Consider the following 17,925-nt stretch of genomic DNA (forward strand, 5'->3'; position numbering starts at 1 on the left):
AAGAAAGAGTACCTTGTACAAAGGACCAGGCCAATGAATCGTTCGCCTTTTCAAAATCAATTAGAGAAGTAAGACTGGGATCTCGTTTTCTTCAGTATAGTGCATAATGTCATAAATTAACCTAGTATTTTCCCCTATGTATCTCCCTTTAATAAAACCCGTCTGGTCGTTATGTATTAACGTGTCAATAAATAATTTAAATCTGTTAGCTATTACTCCAGAGGCAATTTTATAAACAGTATTTAATAGAGTAATTCGACGCAATTTTTTTTATATAAAGCCTAGAGTTTTCACCCTTTGGAATACAGGTTATGATACCTTGAGTTTGTGTTATAGATAAATGACCACACTTATAAGCTTCATTTAAATATCTGACAATAAAAGTACCAATTTTTTTCAAAACAATTTATAAAATTCTGCACTGAAGCCAGAACTTCCTGGGCTTTTATTATTTGACATCTTTTTTAAAACAGTTGAAGCTTCCTCTAAAGTTATAATACCTTCGATAAAAATGGACTCACTCTGGTTTAATTTTGGGAAATTTGTGTCTTTTACATAGTTATTAAAGTCTTAACTACTGGAATCATTATTGTGTTTATAAAGAGACTGATTAAACGATGCTATTTAATTAAGGAGACCGGTTTGGTCAGTTATTTCACTATCATCTTCATTTTTAGTTTATATATTGATGTTGTTATTGCATTATTTTTTTAAGGCTACAAACATATCTAGATGGCTTTTCACCTTGTTAAGTCCACTGAAATTTGGATCTTAGCATGTATCCTTTTAAATGTGTGCTCTGAATATTAATTATTTCAGTTTTCAAATGTTCAAGTTCTTCAGAGTTTTCATCTAGGAAGTTTTCTTTCAACTCTTTAATTCTTGTTAATAATTTGCTTTCTATAAGTTTTGTTTCTCTTTTTTATAAGACCCATATGAAATAGATTTGCCCCTTAATTCGATAAGCAGGGTTTCTAGTAAAAGTTGATCACTTATCGTAAACTGTAATTCCCTGTCGGGAATATCGTTTATATTTTGATAATTATAAATGGGTAGTGCATATTGAAGTTTAATATCACCAATTTTTTTGTTGATTTCCTGTACATACATAATGTCTGACAGTAAAGAATTATTATGTTTCCAAAGACCTGGTTTATGAGGAAAGTTACTAAAGGTTAAGTTTAAAGTAATTATCGAGTGGTCCGATTGTAAACATGGTTCAATTCCAGTGGTTTTGAAGTGTTGCAAGAAATCTAGAGTGATTAAAAATAGATCAAGCCTAGCCTGTTGTATCGGATTTTATATTTACCAGGTAACAATATTTGTATAAATAAAGTTTAAAAAATATATTATACATTTAGATAAGATAATAATATGAACTTTTTTTTTAAATTGTCAGTAGCAAAGAGTTTCTTCTACATGGTAAAAAACGAAAAATTGAGAACGCTTCCCGCGAAATCAAAAAAGGAAGCATTATCAAAAATGTACAACAGAGAAATAATACTTTCATATAATTGAACAAGCATTTAAAAAAAGTAAATATGTTATAAAGGTAGATCATACCCTTTAATTCCTACTTATGTACTCTTCTTCAATGAAGAAGAATATCTTGGGGAGAAAAAGTGTTATTTTAATCTTTGTACATTGGTTTCAGTTTTATTAAACTTGAAAGTGGATACAACAAGGTACATGTAAGGAAAGACTCACTAAGAATAATATATTGTAATTATTCATAAGTAATTATCAGGTGTAAGATGTTCTCAATATTATTGAAAAACAGAAACTAAACTAAAGAAGCTAGCTACAAGGCGCTGCAGTCCAAACAAAGACCCGGAAAACTGCAATAGAGTAAACGTATATGCTCTAAATATTGAAAAAGTAATATATTCTACTTCTTGCATGTGTCTTCTTGTGTGTGTGTGTGTGTGTGTGTGTGTGTGTGTGTGTGTTTGTGTGTGTGTGTGTGTGTGTGTGTGTGTGTGTGTGTGTGTGTGTGTGTGTGTGTGTGTGTGTGTGTGTGTGTGTGTGTGTGTGTGTGTGTGTGTGTGTGTGTGTGTGTGTGTGTGTGTGTGTGTGTGTGTGTGTGTGTGTGTGTGTGTGAGTTTGTAAAACCTACCAACCGGGGAAAATCGTATGAATACACACCAACAAACCGGGGAACACCTACCAACCGGGGAATTCCCCGGTTGGTTTTAGGCGAAAATCTCTAATCTACGTGTATGAAATACCAAACTGTCAATTTAAATTAGAATTCCAACGCCTTCCCCGATTAGCGGGTTTGTGGCATGCACAAACTATACACAAATCTTGACCAAATTACAATCGAGTGTGTATCCAGGCTAATAACAGTTCCCCGGTTGCGCTGTTTAAAAATCATACACTCGGTATTTATATCATTTAGTGAAAGTATGTTGGAAAAATGGAGTTTCGAGCGAACAAACGCATTAAACTAAGGTAAGTTTTTTAATTATATTTACAACTTTCAATTACTATTAAAAAGCGTTTTTATGTAAACGTTAAAGTAATACTGGAAGACGAATTCTAAAGATCGATTTATATAATATCATTTGATTACAAAGCTTGTTTTATGGTACATATTTCACGAATATATTTTATAAATATACGTTAAACAAAGTAAAGCTCTAGGTAGTTTTTCGTTATATATATATTTATATATATATATATAGTGGAGCTATCCTACTTACCCCGGCGTCGGCGTTAGCGTGAGCGTTAGCGTGAGCGTTGGAATGTTAAAGTTTGCGTACCACCTCAAATATTGTCTATGTCCCTTGACATATTGCTTTTATATTTAGCATACTTCTTGACCAACATGACCCCAATCTATAAACAAGAGCAGACAACTGTAACAAGCATTTTGTAAGAATTATGGCCACCTTTTTCCACTTAAAATATGCATATTATTGATAAATCTTTGTTAAAGTTTACGTACCACCTTAAATATTTTCTATGTCCCTTGACATATTGATTTTATATTTTGCATACTTCTTTACCAACATAACCCCAATCTATAAACAAGAGCAGACAACTGTAACAAGCATTTTGTAAGAATTATGGCCCCTTTTCCACTTAGAATATGCATATTATTGATAAATCTTTATTAAAGTTTGCGTACCACTTCAAATATTTTCTTTTTCCCTTGACATAAGGTTTCACATTTTGCATACTTCTTTACCAACATGACCCCAATCTATAAACAAGAGTTGACAACTGTAAAAAGCATTTTGTAAGAATTATGGCCCCTTTTTCACTTAGAATATGCATATTATTGGTTATTCTATGTTAAAGTTTGCGTACCACCTTAAATATTTTCTTTGTCCCTTGACATATTGCTTTTATATTTTGCATGCTTCTTTACCAACATGACCCCAATCTATAAACAAGAGCAGACTACTGTAAACAGCATTTTGGTAGATTTTTTGGCCCCTTTTTCCACTTAGAATATGCATATTATTGGTTATTCTATGTTAAAGTTTGCGTACCACCTTAAATATTTTAATTGTCCCTTGACATACTGCTTTCATATTTTGCAAACTTCTTGACCAACATGACCCCAATCTATAAACAAGAGCAGACAACTGTAACAAGTATTTTGTAAGAATTATGGCCCTTTTTCCACCTAGTAACTTTGAATATTTTGTTAAATTTTGTGTTTACATCGACTTTACCTCTAAAGTATCAAGGCTATTGCTTTCAAACTTCAAATACTTTCTTACCATCATGAGGGTACTGCACCTGGCAAGTTGAATTTTACCTTGACCTTTGACCTTGAATCTGAAGGTCAAATTAATAAATTTTGATTAAATTGCCATAACTTCTTTATTTAGGATCAGATTTGATTCATACTTTGACAAAACAACGCTTACCTGATATACCACAATGGACTTAACCCAAACCATCCCACACGCCCCACCCTAGAAATCCTCCCCCCCCCCAAAAAAAAGAGTTTTTGTTTTCCTTATTTTTTTTAACACGTTAAAAAAAACTTTTTTTTTCTTAAGACCGTCCAACCATCCCACCCAAGCTATTGCTATCAAACTTGAAATACAATCTTTTTAGTATGTTTTATGTCTTTACAAATGTTCAATAGATTGTGGAAAACATACCTGAACTCAGAATCGTCTATAATGTACCACTTCTTTAAAACATAAGCGATCAATATGTTTCAATTATGGTCCTCTTCCAGTTAGAATATGACTATAGTACCTTGACCTTATTGAATATGAACAATTTCCCCATGGTGGCTTACTTTATACTATCAAGAACTTGAATAGTCGAGCGCGCTGTCTTCTGACAACTCTTGTAGTTTTTCTCATCGACATTTCCATTTTAACATTTAGTAGCCAAAAGGGGCCAAGTCCCCTTGATCTCGCAAGAACGTACTGCCAGAATTACGTTGATCCACCAGGTTTTGAAGTAAAAACCGTAGATGATGTCATAGGTACAAATATTTTTGTATATGGTTATGTTTAAGGTCGTTTAGAAATTATAAAAGAATATCGTAGCCCCTTTCCATTAAAAAGAAGAAAACAAACATGGACTATTGGGTTACTTAATACTGGGCAGATATATGGAAGTAGCATAAAGATTTATTGATTTTTTATGAAAAAAAAACACTATTGGCGCCTATATCTAGCCTTCAATTATATGACCAAAATGATTATTAATATAAAATGTCTACAAATATAAATATTTCAGGCGAAGGAGTATTTGCCACTAAGCCTTTTTAAAAAGGAGACTTTCTTCTCGAATACAAAGGAGATATGATAACACGAGTAAAGCATGCACGGCAATTAGAAAAGGAGTATGAAAAAGAGGGTCAAGGCAGCTTCATGTACTTTTTAAATACAGAGACAAATCTTGCTGGTAACTACTTTGTAGTTATCTTTACTTTGCACATCAAACGTTTAAATTACGCCATTAGAAGAAGACTTATCTTTAGTTTTTTTCACCATAATAATTAAATAAGGCATGCGCGTTATTTTAGTTTAAAGCATCAGAATTGTTTATTTAAATGTCTTATTCAGCATTGACGCTACCAACGATATATTTCATGAGGGTCGAATGATAAATGATGCCGAAAATGGAGACGCAAAACAAAATTGTGTAATGAAAATAGTTGAAGTCAACCAAACTCCCCATCTATGCACTATCGCCGACAGAGACATTGCAATTGGCGAGGAACTCCGATATGATTATGGAGTACCAACACTTCCATGGAGAAAGGTACATTCTATTGTTAAGATGTCATCTATGATGGATTTATCACTGATATTTATCACATTTTAAATTAGCTATAAATGTCTTTTGAATTATTAATTTTATAAATATAGCAAATCAGTTTTATGATTACATTCATGTTCATTCATGAGTTGTTCATTTTAAAAACAGATAGTCAAATATCTTTTTGCCGTGAATTAAAATGTTTAATCATTGAACGTCGTCAAGCTCTACTTTAATGCGGTCTGTCTGATAATGTGTAATTGTGTAATTGTTATTTGAATTTTCAGAAATGCACGGAGCAAAAAATGGGTATGTTTTACAGTGATTTGTTATTACTACACATGCATTAATACAAATGCGTTGTACTTAATGGTTTCATAACTAACGAACTTTCTAACACTGACTAGATTATGTGTAATACCAATTTTTATTGTTGTTTTGAATAGGCAACACAATGACTACTAGATCTACGGACAGCCAGGAACCAGGACAAACAACATCCATACACACGGAAGAAGTCAATGAGACGGTTTGTAATATTTCGCAAGGTCGAAGCTACTAAGGCGTATTTTCTGGTTGGTTTTGACTTCAGTGAAATGGGCGTAATTTTGCCTTACTAAGGCGTATTTTCTGGTTAAATACCTTTTAGCCGTGAATTAAAATGGTTTATCATTGAAAGACGTCAAACTCTACTTGAAATGCGTTCTGTCTGATAATGTGTATTTGTTTTTTGCATTTTCAGAAATGCAAGGGTATGTTTCACAGTGATTTTGTTATTACTACACATGCCTAAATACATATTATGAACATCATGAAATTATTGTCATTGTTGTACAAGGAATTAATGTCAATGTGTTGTACTAAATGGTTTCATGAATAACGAACTTTTTAACTCTGACTAGATTATGTGTTATACCATTTTTATTGTTGTTTTGAATAGGCAACACAATGACTACTAGATCTACGGACAGCCAGGAACCAGGGAAAACAACATCCGTACACACGGAAGAAGTCGATGAGACGGTTTGTAATATTTCACTATGTCGAAGCTACTAAGGCGTATTTTCTGGTTTGGTTTAGTCTTCAGTAAAATGGGCGTAATTTTGCCTTAAATTATATTGTGCCAATATTTATTCCGGGTGATGCTAATTGGTATTTGGGCTTAATATAACACGTACGTCGATGATCATTATATTAACATGTTATAGCACACGTTATGCGAATTTTAAAAGAATGAAATATTGTTTACCAGTTGTAGTTACTTTGAACTACTTGTCTTGCAAAATCTTCATATACACAAAGAATTTAGAATTTACACCTGTCAATGAAACTGGTGAGCATGTGTATTAACCACTGTAGTCTATAAACATCGACTTCATCATAATCACAAAAACGTTAATTATCGCTTATCCAAGAAGTGTAATATCATTAATTTTAATTTTCAGTATAAGACTTATACGCTGCCACAAATTGACAAATGACGATGGAGAATAAGATGGATGTTTAACAAAACTGGAAAAAGACCTGTGCCGTTATTTTTACCGTACAGAGATTATTGCAAAACGAGGTCGAATATCTGCAGTACTGTTTCCAAGGCAGGTGAAAGAAAATATCGACCTCCTGATACGCAGCAGAAATTCTCTAACAAACTGTTTCAAAAGTAAATATCTTTTCGCAACAAAATCTGCATCATCGCATATTCGTGGGACAGATGTATTACGTTCGATTGCAATTGACTGTGGAGCTGAACATCCGGAAAGGCTTCGTTCTACAAAGTTAAGGAAACATATTGCCACAATGACTCAGCTTTTTAACTTGTCTGAAAATGAATTAGACATTCTAGCTAAATTTCTTGGTCACGACATTCGGGTACATAGAGAATTCTACAGATTACCAGATGGAACCATGCAGGTTGCCAAAGTCAGCAAGCTGCTCATGATGATGGAAAGTGGACAAATTACCATAAATTCTGTCAATTCGCTAGACGATATTGATGTTGACGACGAATGTATTGAAGGTATGTCGCATTTTCAGTGTTAAATTCATACAGTAAACTTGTATAATGTAAATAATGGGCTCATTACCGAACTTGATAACCTGAAGTGATAAAAAGAATTACAAACATTTTTCTGAAATATACTTGTGTTATGCAAGGCAATTCTTTTTAATCGGAGACGACCAGGTAAGGTGGAATGTAAAGTCTACACTCATTTTGTGCTCAGTAAGGTTTACATTGGCTACTTCTAATTTTTCAATTTCAATGCACTAACTGCATATTTATTTGGTGTGCTTCGGTTGTTTTCATTATTGTTATATTATTAACTATATATAATTTTTGATCTTGTGATTTACACGACAGATGAACAATATTCTTCTGAATCATCAGAAAATGAAAATACTGAAGACCTTGAAACTCTTCTTCCCAGCACCAGTCAACCAGAAATAACAGACAAAGGTATGCAAACACCTGTGAATGCATTTAAGTTATGTATCTCCAAGTTTCTTATGTTTCTTAGAACATGATTTGCTTTCATGTAATTGTTTGATTCATTAGGCAAAATAATGTTTCCAAATTTATCGTGTGACATCGATGTCATTATCAGGTGCCGTAAGTACCTGGACGCTTTTGTCGTAATTTTGCTATGAAAAATTGTACTGAAGTATATATATTTAATATGAATATCTTACACATGGCAGTTAGCGACGTCATATGGTGTTTTATTATCCATGTACAGAAAAGGGTACTTCAAATACCAGGAGAACAAAACAAGCAGCCAAAAAGCAATGGAGTGAAAACGAAAAAGGAGCTGTTCACAGACACGTTGATCGTTTTTTTGATAATGGGTAAATTACCAGGGAAAAAAGAAATACTTGCGTGTATTGAAAGTGAGAATGACCTTCACAACAGAAGTTGGAAAAATGTCAAAGACGTTTGCAGAAATTTAATTGAAACAAAAAAGCGACGAGGACTTTTAACTCAAAAAAATATTACACATATAATGCACGTTTAGGAGAATACGTTAAAGGATGAAGTTGCCACATGTGTTTTGTGTGTTTTCTTGTTCTATATACTCTTTTCGAAAACGATATATGTGTGCTTATTGTATTTGAATGTTTTATTAATACGGTTCAGTCAAAAACGATATTTGTTCATAATCATATCGCCGAACAAATTAGGATTGGTATATAGTTCGGCCAAAGAGTGTTTCTTTGTACTTTCTATTACGAGTTTCTACGAGTTACTCACTATACAAGTTATTTTTTACCCTAAACTTGGTGAATATGAATGAATATAGCAAACATGATAGCAAATCAATCTAGAAGGCTAAACGTTCAGAGAAGGCACAAAAAAAATCAGTCGGATAAATGGAAACAAACATTTTGTTCAAGCATAACAAACAAAAACTTTAAGATTTAATAAGATAAATGTAAATAACATAAAAAACTACTGTTAAACTACTGCTACAATGTGATAAATACAAATGAATATTTTGTCAATTTTACAAAATTTGTTTTGAATGACAGGTGTCTGACTTGCAGTTGAGTACTTAATAGTTATTTTAAAATAAAAATTTACCAAAATGTAAATTATTGCGTAAGTATTGCACTAGAATTGATTAAATGGTTGTTAAATATTACAATAATTTCCTACACAGATTTTTGTGCATATGTTTTGCGTGTAGATATTGACATTAACTATCAATTCACATATTTGCTTTGTGTATATAATGGTATGTTTATATGTTTTTCATATCAAAATTGCTTGATCTACAAAAATTCGCGAGGAGTTATGCATTTTTTCCCATATTTTTAATTGAAGTTTATAATTCAACGGCGATGAAAATTACTAAGATGCCAGATTTAGTTATGTTTTGTCTCATTTATGGTTAAAGATCAATTAACATACCCATTTCCCAGACTAAGATATTGTTAAAACAATGTATCGCGTTTGCGACTGACCTCTTTTATGCATTCTAACACAAGCTATTTACTTGTTTTTTCGAATACTCTTCATATACACACACTTGAACAAGCTGTAGATTACCAAGAACAAAACATATTTGAAACATATATTTATATGTGATATGTAAATATATGCACAAAGCTAATAATTCATCATGTTTATACACTTTGCGATATGATGCTATAATGTCGGTTGTTTTAGTGATTAATCGTTATGTTAACCATGTTATCCGCCATCTGGAATGTAATTGTTTTGACATGTATGCGAAATTGATCTTGTTCGATTTGGTTCTGTATATTCAGAATTGAGTCACACTGTTATAATTTTCCTGTTGGTACATATTATTTTTAAGTTGGCACCAACAAGGGTCTAACAATTGATCCACATGTGCACTCCCAGTAAGTATATATACTATAATGTAAGTGATTAAAAATAATATTAAACTACGTGTTTGATAAGTGTTTGCTTTGGTTCATATTTAATTATTAGTGTTTTTATATAATGATAATGCTGTCAAAGTCAGCGGTGATTATACGTGTATAACAACATTAATTATAACTTTTATATTGTTTTCAACAAATAATATATGGATGACACATCGGCATAACTTTTCAGTGCTTAAAATACACTCTTTCTATTATATTTTATGCAAAAATTAGGTACATACGTTGGTTTACATAAAAGTAGTTTGAACAAAATACGTTAATCCAACTCTTGAAAAAAAGGTGTTTGGTTTGCAAGGGAAAACAAAGCGATTGCCAGTGACTATTTTCCTAAAAATATAACCTGTTATTTCGACAGGTAGAATTATATGTAAGTTCATTATTAACGTTAACCCGTTTTTGGCATTCTCTACTCAAACAAGTGCATACATACTGTATTTTTTTAATATAGCACATGTGTAATGGTATCACAGATGTAGAATTGGAATACATATATTATAACGATAAATACTGATCATCATTCAGATTGACCTACTGCCGTAGACTAAGTCACTGGCGCATCAAAATGCATTGTTATCAAATCGTTTTGTTCGTTTACTAAACTATTTAGTTTCTCAGGCCTCGCCACATTCGTTGTGAAACGTTCATGATTGTTTAAAGTTACATATTTTATTATTTTTGAAAATGCAATAAATATATTTAAGACAATTTAAGTGAAGTGGAAGTTGCCATGCGTGTGAATGAATTTTCTGATGTTTACCTGTTTCAGGGGATTAAATGCATGAGTTATTTTATATTGTCAGAGTAAGGACAAAGTAAATTTACACTACTCAATCTACATGCATATGGGCAGTTCTACTTTTAGGATAAAAACTTCATAGTACGTGGAAATCGTGAATGTTTTTTTTCTGATGGAAAAAAGGAATTAAACAAATAAGCCGCCTCCCCCTCTCCTTCATTCTGTTTGACAAATAGCGTGGCCGGAAAAAAATAACATTATTTTTTAGTTTTAAGAACGAATTGTATTCATTTGTTTATTAATTGCACCATGTTTGTTATGGTATAATGCAGCACTTGCATGCTTGTAGTCGGCTTATAGCTAATGAAGTCATAAATGTATTGTTTGATTTGCGTTATGTCTCTTATGCTTATTTTGATGTGAATAATATTTGAGTCAATCAAATAAGGCATTTTTGTATAACTTATATAAGGTCATATGATAAACATATTTAATTTAAATATTGTTTCATACATACTCTTTTCAATTTTTTGTACTAACTTAAATATTATCCATGAACGTATATACACCGTTCCCCAGTTGGAACACATTGAAGTGCCACAGTTGGAACGCACTAAGTTCCCCTGTTAGTATACACCATTCCCCTGTTGGTACACATTGAAGTTCCACAGTTGGTACGCCGCACTTAGTACCCCTGTTGGTATACACCGTTCCCCAGTTGGCACACATCGCAGTTCCTCATTTGGTACGCACATAATTCCCCGGTTTGCATGTAAAATTTTCTTTGATTTACTACCCTATTTATCATAATTTTTATGTCACAATCGTATTTTAGGTTCGAAACTTGTCTGTTCTTTATCACTTTCAGCTTTCTAGAGTATGTGGAAATGGTGGTCCCCGGTTGGTAGGTTTAGAACACATTTCCCCGGTTGGAAGGTTTTACAAGTATGTGTGTGTGTGTGTGTGTGTGTGTGTGTGTGTGTGTGTGTGTGTGTGTGTGTGTGTGTGTGTGTGTGTGTGTGTGTGTGTGTGTGTGTGTGTGTGTGTGTGTGTGTGTGTTTGTGTGTGTGTGTGTGTGTGTGTGTGTGTGTGTGTGTGAGTTTGTAAAACCTACCAACCGGGGCAAATTGTATGAATACACACCAACAAACCGGGGAACACCTACCAACCGGGGAATTCCCCGGTTGGTTTTAGGCGAAAATCTCTAATCTACGTGTATGAAATACCAAACTGTCAATTTAAATTAGAAATCCAACGCCTTCCCCGATTAGCGGGTTTGTGGCATGCACAAAATATACACAATTTTTGACCAAATTACAATCGAGTGTGTATCCAGGCTTATAACAGTTCCCCGGTTGCGCTGTTTAAAAATCATACACTCGGTATTTATATCATTTAGTGAAAGTAAGTTGGAAAAATGGAGTTTCGAGCGAAAAAAACGCATTAAACTAAGGTAAGTTTTTTAATTATGTTTACAACTTTCAATTACTATTAAAAAGCGTTTTTATGTAAACGTTAAAGTAATACTGGAAGACGAATTCTAAAGATCGATTTATATAAATATCATTTGATTACAAAGCTTGTTTTACGGTACATATTCCACGAATATATTTTATAAATATACGTTAAACAAAGTAGAGCTCTAGGCAGTTTTTCGTTATATATATATATAGTGGAGCTATCCTACTCACTCCGGCTTCGGCGTTAGCGTGAGCGTTAGCGTGAGCGTGAGCGTTAGAATGTTAAAGGTTGCGTACCACCTCAAATATTGTCCCTAAACATATTGCTTTTATATTAAGCATACTTCCTTACCAACATGACCCCAATCTATAAATAAGAGCAGACAACTGTAACAAGCATATTGTAAGAATTATGGCCCCTTTTCCCACTTAAAATATGCATATTATTGATAAATCTTTGTTAAAGTTTACGTACCACCGCAAATACTTTCTATGTCCCTTGACATATTGCTTTTATATTTTGCATACTTCTTTACCAACATAACCCCAATCGATAAACAAGAGCAGACAACTTTAACAAGCATTTTGTAAGAATTATGGCCCCTTTTCCACTTAGAATATTCATATTATTGATAAATCTTTATTAAAGTTTGCGTTCCACCTCAAATATTTTCTTTGTCCCTTGACATAAGGTGTCATATTTTGCATACTTCTTTACCAACATGACCCCAATCTATAAACACGAGCAGACAACTGTAAAAAGCATTTTGTAAGAATTATGGCCCCTTTTTTCACTTAGAATATGCATATTATTGGTTATTCTATGTTAAAGTTTGCGTACCACCTTAAATATTGTCTTTGTCCCTTGACATATTGCTTTCATATTTTGCATACCTCTGAACCAACATGACCCCAATCTATAAACAAGAGCAGACTACTGTAAACAACATTTTGTAAGAATTATGGCCCCTTTTTCCACTTAGAATATGCATATTATTAATAATTATTTGTTAAACTTTGCGTACCACCTCAAATATTTTAATTGTCCCTTGACATGCTGCTTTCATATTTTGCATACTTCTTGACCAACATGACCACAATCTATAAACAAGAGCAGACAACTGTAACAAGCATTTTGTAAGAATTATGGCCCTTTTTCCACTTAGTAACTTTGAATATTTTGTTAAATTTTGTGTTTACATCGACTTTACTTCTAAAGTATCAAGGCTATTGCTTTCAAACTTCAAATACTTTCTTACTATCATGAGGGTACTGCACCTGGCAAGTTGAATTTTACCTTGACCTTTGACATTGAATCTGACGGTCAAATTAATAAATTTTGATTAAATTGCCATAACTTCTTTATTTAAGATCAAAGTTGATTCATACTTTGACAAAACAACACTTACCTGATTCACCACAATGGTCTTCACCCAAACCATCCCACACGCCCCACCCTAGAAGTCCCCCCCCCCCAAAAAAAAAATGTTTTTGTTTTTCTTATTTTTTTTTAACATGTTAAAAAAGCAATTTGTTTTTTCTTAAGACCGTCCAACCATCCCACCCAAGCTATTGCTATCAAACTTGAAATACAATCTTATTAGTTTGTTTTATGTCTTTACAAATGTTCAATTCATATGTTTTGTGGAAAGCTGAACTCAATATCGTCTATAATGTACCACTTCTTTAAAACATAAGCGATCAATATGTTTGGTTTAAACTTATTTATTACGACATAGTAACATATTCACAAGTTACAAGACATTGACATAGGATCAATATGTTTCAATTATGGTCCTCTTCCAGTTAGAATATAACTATAGTACCTTGACCTTATTGAATATGAACAATTTCCCCATGGTGGCTTACTTTATACTGTCAAGCTCTTGAATAGTCGAGCGCGCTGTTTTCTGACAGCTCTTGTTGTTTTTCTCATCGACATTTCCATTTTAACATTTAGTAGCCAAAAGGGTCCAAGTCCCCTTGATCTCGCAAGAACGTACTGCCAGAATTACGTTGATCCACCAGGGTTTGAAGTAAAACCGTCAATGATGTCATAGGTACAAATATTTTTGTATATGGTTATGTTTAAAGTCGTTTAGAAATTATAAAAGAACATCGTAGCCACTTTCCATTAAAAAGAAGCAAACAAACATGGACTATTGGGTTACTTAATACTGGACAGAAGTATGGAAGTAGCATAAAGATCTATTGATTATTTATTAATAAAACACTATTGGCGCCTATATCTAGCCTTCAATTATATGACCAAAATGATTATTAATATAAAATGTCTACAAATATAAATATTTCAGGCGAAGGAGTCTTTGCCACTAAGCCTTTTAAAAAAGGAGACTTTCTTCTCGAATACAAAGGGGATCTGATAACACGAGTAAAACATGCACGGCAATTAGAAAAGGAGTATGAAAAGGAGGGTCAAGGCAGCTTCATTTACTTTTTAAATACAGAGACAAATCTTGCTGGTAACTACAAATTATCTTTACTTTGCACATCAAACGTTTAAATCACGCCATTAGAAGAGGAATTATCTTTAGATTTTTCACCATAATAATTAAATTTGGCATGCGCGTTATTTTAGTTTAAAGCAACAGAAGTGTTTATTTAAATGTCTTATTCAGCACTGACGCTACCAACGATATATTTCATGAGGGTCGAATGATAAATGATGCCGAAAATGGAGACGCAAAACAATATTGTGTAATGAAAATAGTTGAAGTCAACCAAACTCTCCATCTATGCACTTTCGCCGACAGAGACATTGCAATTGGCGAGGAACTCCGATATGATTATGGAGTACCAACACTTCCATGGAGAAAGGTACATTCTATTGTAAAGATGTCATCTGTGATGGATTTATCACTGATATTTATCACATTTAAAATAAGCTTTAAATGTCTTTTGAATTATTATTTTTATAAATATAGCCAATCAGTTTTATGATTACATTCATGTTCATTCATGAGTTATTCATTTTAAATACAGATATTCAAATATCTTTTTGCCGTGAATTAAAATGTTTAATCATTGAACGTCGTCAAGCTCTACTTTAATGCGGTCTGTCTGATAATGTGTATTTGTTATTTGAATTGTCAGAAATGCACGGAGCAAAAAATGGGTATGTTTCACAGTGATTTGTTATTACTACACATGCATTAATACAAATGCGTTGTACTTAATGGTTTCATAACTAACGAACTTTCTAACACTGACTAGTTATGTGTAATACCAATTTTTATTGTTGTTTTGAATAGGCAACACAATGACTACTAGATCTACGGACAGCCAGGAACCAGGACAAACAACATCCACACACACGGAAGAAGTCAATGAGACGGTTTGTAATATTTCGCAAGGTCGAAGCTACTAAGGCGTATTTTCTGGTTGGTTTTGTCTTCAGTGAAATGGGCGTAATTTTGCCTTACTAAGGCGTATTTTCTGGTTAAATAACTTTTAGCCGTGAATTAAAATGGTTTATCATTGAACGTCGTCAAGCTCTACTTGAAATGCGTTCTGTCTGATAATGTGTATTTGTTTTTTGCATTTTCAGAAATGTACGGAACAAAAAAGGGTATGTTTCACAGTGATTTTGTTATTGCTACACATGCCTAAAATCATATTATGAACATCATGAAATTATTGTAATTGTTGTACAAGGAATTAATGCCAATGTGTTGTACTAAATGGTTTCATGAATAACGAACTTTTTAACTCTGACTAAATTATGTGTTATACCATTTTTTATTGTTGTTTTGAATAGGCAACACAATGACTACTGGATCTACGGACAGCCAGGGACCAGGACAAACAACATCCGTACACACGGAAGAAGTCGATGAGACGGTTTGTAAAATTTTACTATGTCGAAGCTACTAAGGCGTATTTTCTGGTTTGGTTTAGTCTTCAGTGAAATTGGCGTAATTTTGCATTAAATTATATTGTGCCAATATTTAATCCGGGTGATGCTAATTGGTATTTGGGCTTAACATAACACGTACGTCGATGATCATTATATTAACATGTTATAGCACACGTTTTACGAATTTTAAAAGAATAAAAATATTGTTTACCAGTTGTAGTGACTATGAACTACTTGTCTTTCAAAATCTTCATATACACAAAGAATTTAGAACTTACACCTGTCAATGAAACTGGTGAGCATGTGTATTAACCACTGTAGTCTATAAAGATCGACTTCATCATAATCACAAAAACGTTAATTATCGCTTATCCAAGAAGTGTAATATCATTAATTTTAATTTTCAGTATAACACTTATACGCTGCCAATTACTGTGTATGAAACTCTGAGACATTAGGAAATTTAACTTGCGTGTTACATATGGACATTGGTTGATATTTTATCTTAACGACAAAAAAAAACAATAGCGTCTACTCGATATTTTACTATACGATATATTCTGACATGGGTAAGAAAAGATAGTTCATTTTATACCCACCACCGCACAATACATACAGGATTTACCGTGAACCGCAGTCCGTTCACCAGTTCTTTTTTCTTCCAACACATTTGTCCAGAGAAGTACAATACCTTTCATTTAACCGTGCATACATTTTGTCTTATTAGTATCTGTAAAAAATATTCATTGTATACTTTTTCGAACTTTGATAACATGTTATAACCTGGTATATGTTATGACATGCTACGTCGGTGTATTCAGTCAATCTTTAAAAAAGTAATTGTTTGATTCATTAGGCAAAATAATGTTTCCAAATTTGTCGTGTGACATCGATGTCATTATCAGGTGCCGTAAGTACCTGGACGCTTTTGTCGTAATTTTGCTATGAAAAATTGTACTGAAGTATATATTTAATATGAATATCTTACACACGGCAGTTAGCGACGTCATATGGTGTTTTATTATCCATGTACAGAAAAGGGTACTTCAAATACCAGGAGAACAAAACAAGCAGCCAAAAAGCAATGGAGTGAAAACGAAAAAGGAGCTGTCCACAGACACTTTGATCGTTTTTTGATAATGGGTAAATTACCAGGGAAAAAAGAAATACTTGCATGTATTGAATGTGAGAATGACCTTCACAACAGAAGTTGGAAAAATGTCAAAGACTTTTGCAGAAATTTAATTGAAACAAAAAAGCGACGAGGACTTTTAACTTAAAAAAATATTACACATATAATGCACGTTTAGGAGAATACGTTAAAGGATGAAGTTGCCACATTTTTTTGTGTTTTCTTGTTCTATATACTCTTTTCGAAAACGATATATGTGTGCTTATTGTATTTGAATGTTTTATTAATACGGTTCAGTCAAAAACGTTATTTGTTCATAATCATATCGCCGAACAAATTAGGATTGGTATATAGTTCGGCCAAAGAGTGTTTCTTTGTACTTTCTATGACGAATTTCTACGAGTTACTCACTATACAAGTTATTTTTTACCCTAAACTTGGTGTATATAAATGAATATAGCAAACATGATAAAAAATCAATCTAGAAGGCTAAACGTTCAGAGAAGGCACAACAAAATTCAGTCGGATAAATGGAAACAAACGTTTTGTTCAAGCATAACAAACAAACACTTTTAGATGTAATAAGATAAATGTAAATAACATAAAAAAACTACTGCTAAACTACTGCTACAATATGAAGAATACAAATGAATATTTTGTCAATTTTACTAAATTTGTTTTGAATGACAGGTGTCTGACTTGCAGTTGAGTACTTAATAGATATTTTAAAGTAAAAATTTACCAAAATGTAAATTATTGCGTAAATATCGCACTAGAATTGATTAAATAGTTGTTAAATATTACAATAATTTCCAACACAGATTTGTGTGCATTTGTTTTGCGTGTAGATATTCACATAAGCTATCAATTCACATATTTGCTTTGTGTATATAATTGGTATGTTTATATGTTTTTCATATCAACATTGCTTGATCTACAAAAATTCGCGAGGAGTTTTGCATTTTTTCCCATGTTTTAATTGAAGTTTATAATTCAACGACGATGAAAATTACTAAGATGCCAGATTTAGTTATGTGTTTGTCTCATTTATGGTTAAAGATCAATTAAC

At 32.7% G+C, this 17,925-nt stretch overlaps 1 protein-coding gene across 8 annotated transcripts; it reads left to right on the forward strand.

Moving 5' to 3' along the window:
- Positions 1-1,924: 1,924 nt before the first annotated feature.
- LOC127875306 (uncharacterized) lies at positions 1,925-17,706 on the forward strand. 8 transcript variants are annotated; one of them, XR_008047353.1, is made up of 10 exons: positions 1,925-2,454; positions 4,359-4,459; positions 4,717-4,884; positions 5,046-5,244; positions 5,529-5,550; positions 5,688-5,770; positions 6,182-6,264; positions 6,687-7,258; positions 7,601-7,696; positions 7,977-8,580. XR_008047353.1 is itself a non-coding variant. In XM_052420276.1 (3 exons), exons 1-3 carry the CDS (start codon positions 7,039-7,041, stop codon positions 17,002-17,004), a joined length of 561 nt encoding a protein of 186 aa, XP_052276236.1. In that variant the 5' UTR covers positions 6,742-7,038; the 3' UTR covers positions 17,005-17,706. The 8 variants fall into 8 exon arrangements, 1 of the variants encoding a protein (XP_052276236.1); XR_008047354.1 differs by lacking the exon at positions 5,529-5,550; XR_008047355.1 differs by lacking the exon at positions 4,717-4,884.
- Positions 17,707-17,925: the final 219 nt, after the last annotated feature.

Source organism: Dreissena polymorpha, chromosome 3 (genome assembly GCF_020536995.1).
Source record: "Dreissena polymorpha isolate Duluth1 chromosome 3, UMN_Dpol_1.0, whole genome shotgun sequence".
Classification (NCBI taxonomy): Eukaryota; Metazoa; Mollusca; class Bivalvia; order Myida; family Dreissenidae; genus Dreissena; species Dreissena polymorpha.

What these genes read in the sequence shown, in the direction of transcription:
- LOC127875306 (XM_052420276.1), top strand. Translation starts at nt 7,039, where the DNA reads ATGACTCAGCTTTTTAACTTGTCTGAAAATGAATTAGACATTCTAGCT. An exon ending in TGACGACGAATGTATTGAAG is followed by an intron (nt 7,259 to 7,600) that starts GTATGTCGCATT and finishes TTTACACGACAG; the next exon opens with ATGAACAATATTCTTCTGAA. An exon ending in ACCAGAAATAACAGACAAAG is followed by an intron (nt 7,697 to 16,759) that starts GTATGCAAACAC and finishes ATCCATGTACAG; the next exon opens with AAAAGGGTACTTCAAATACC.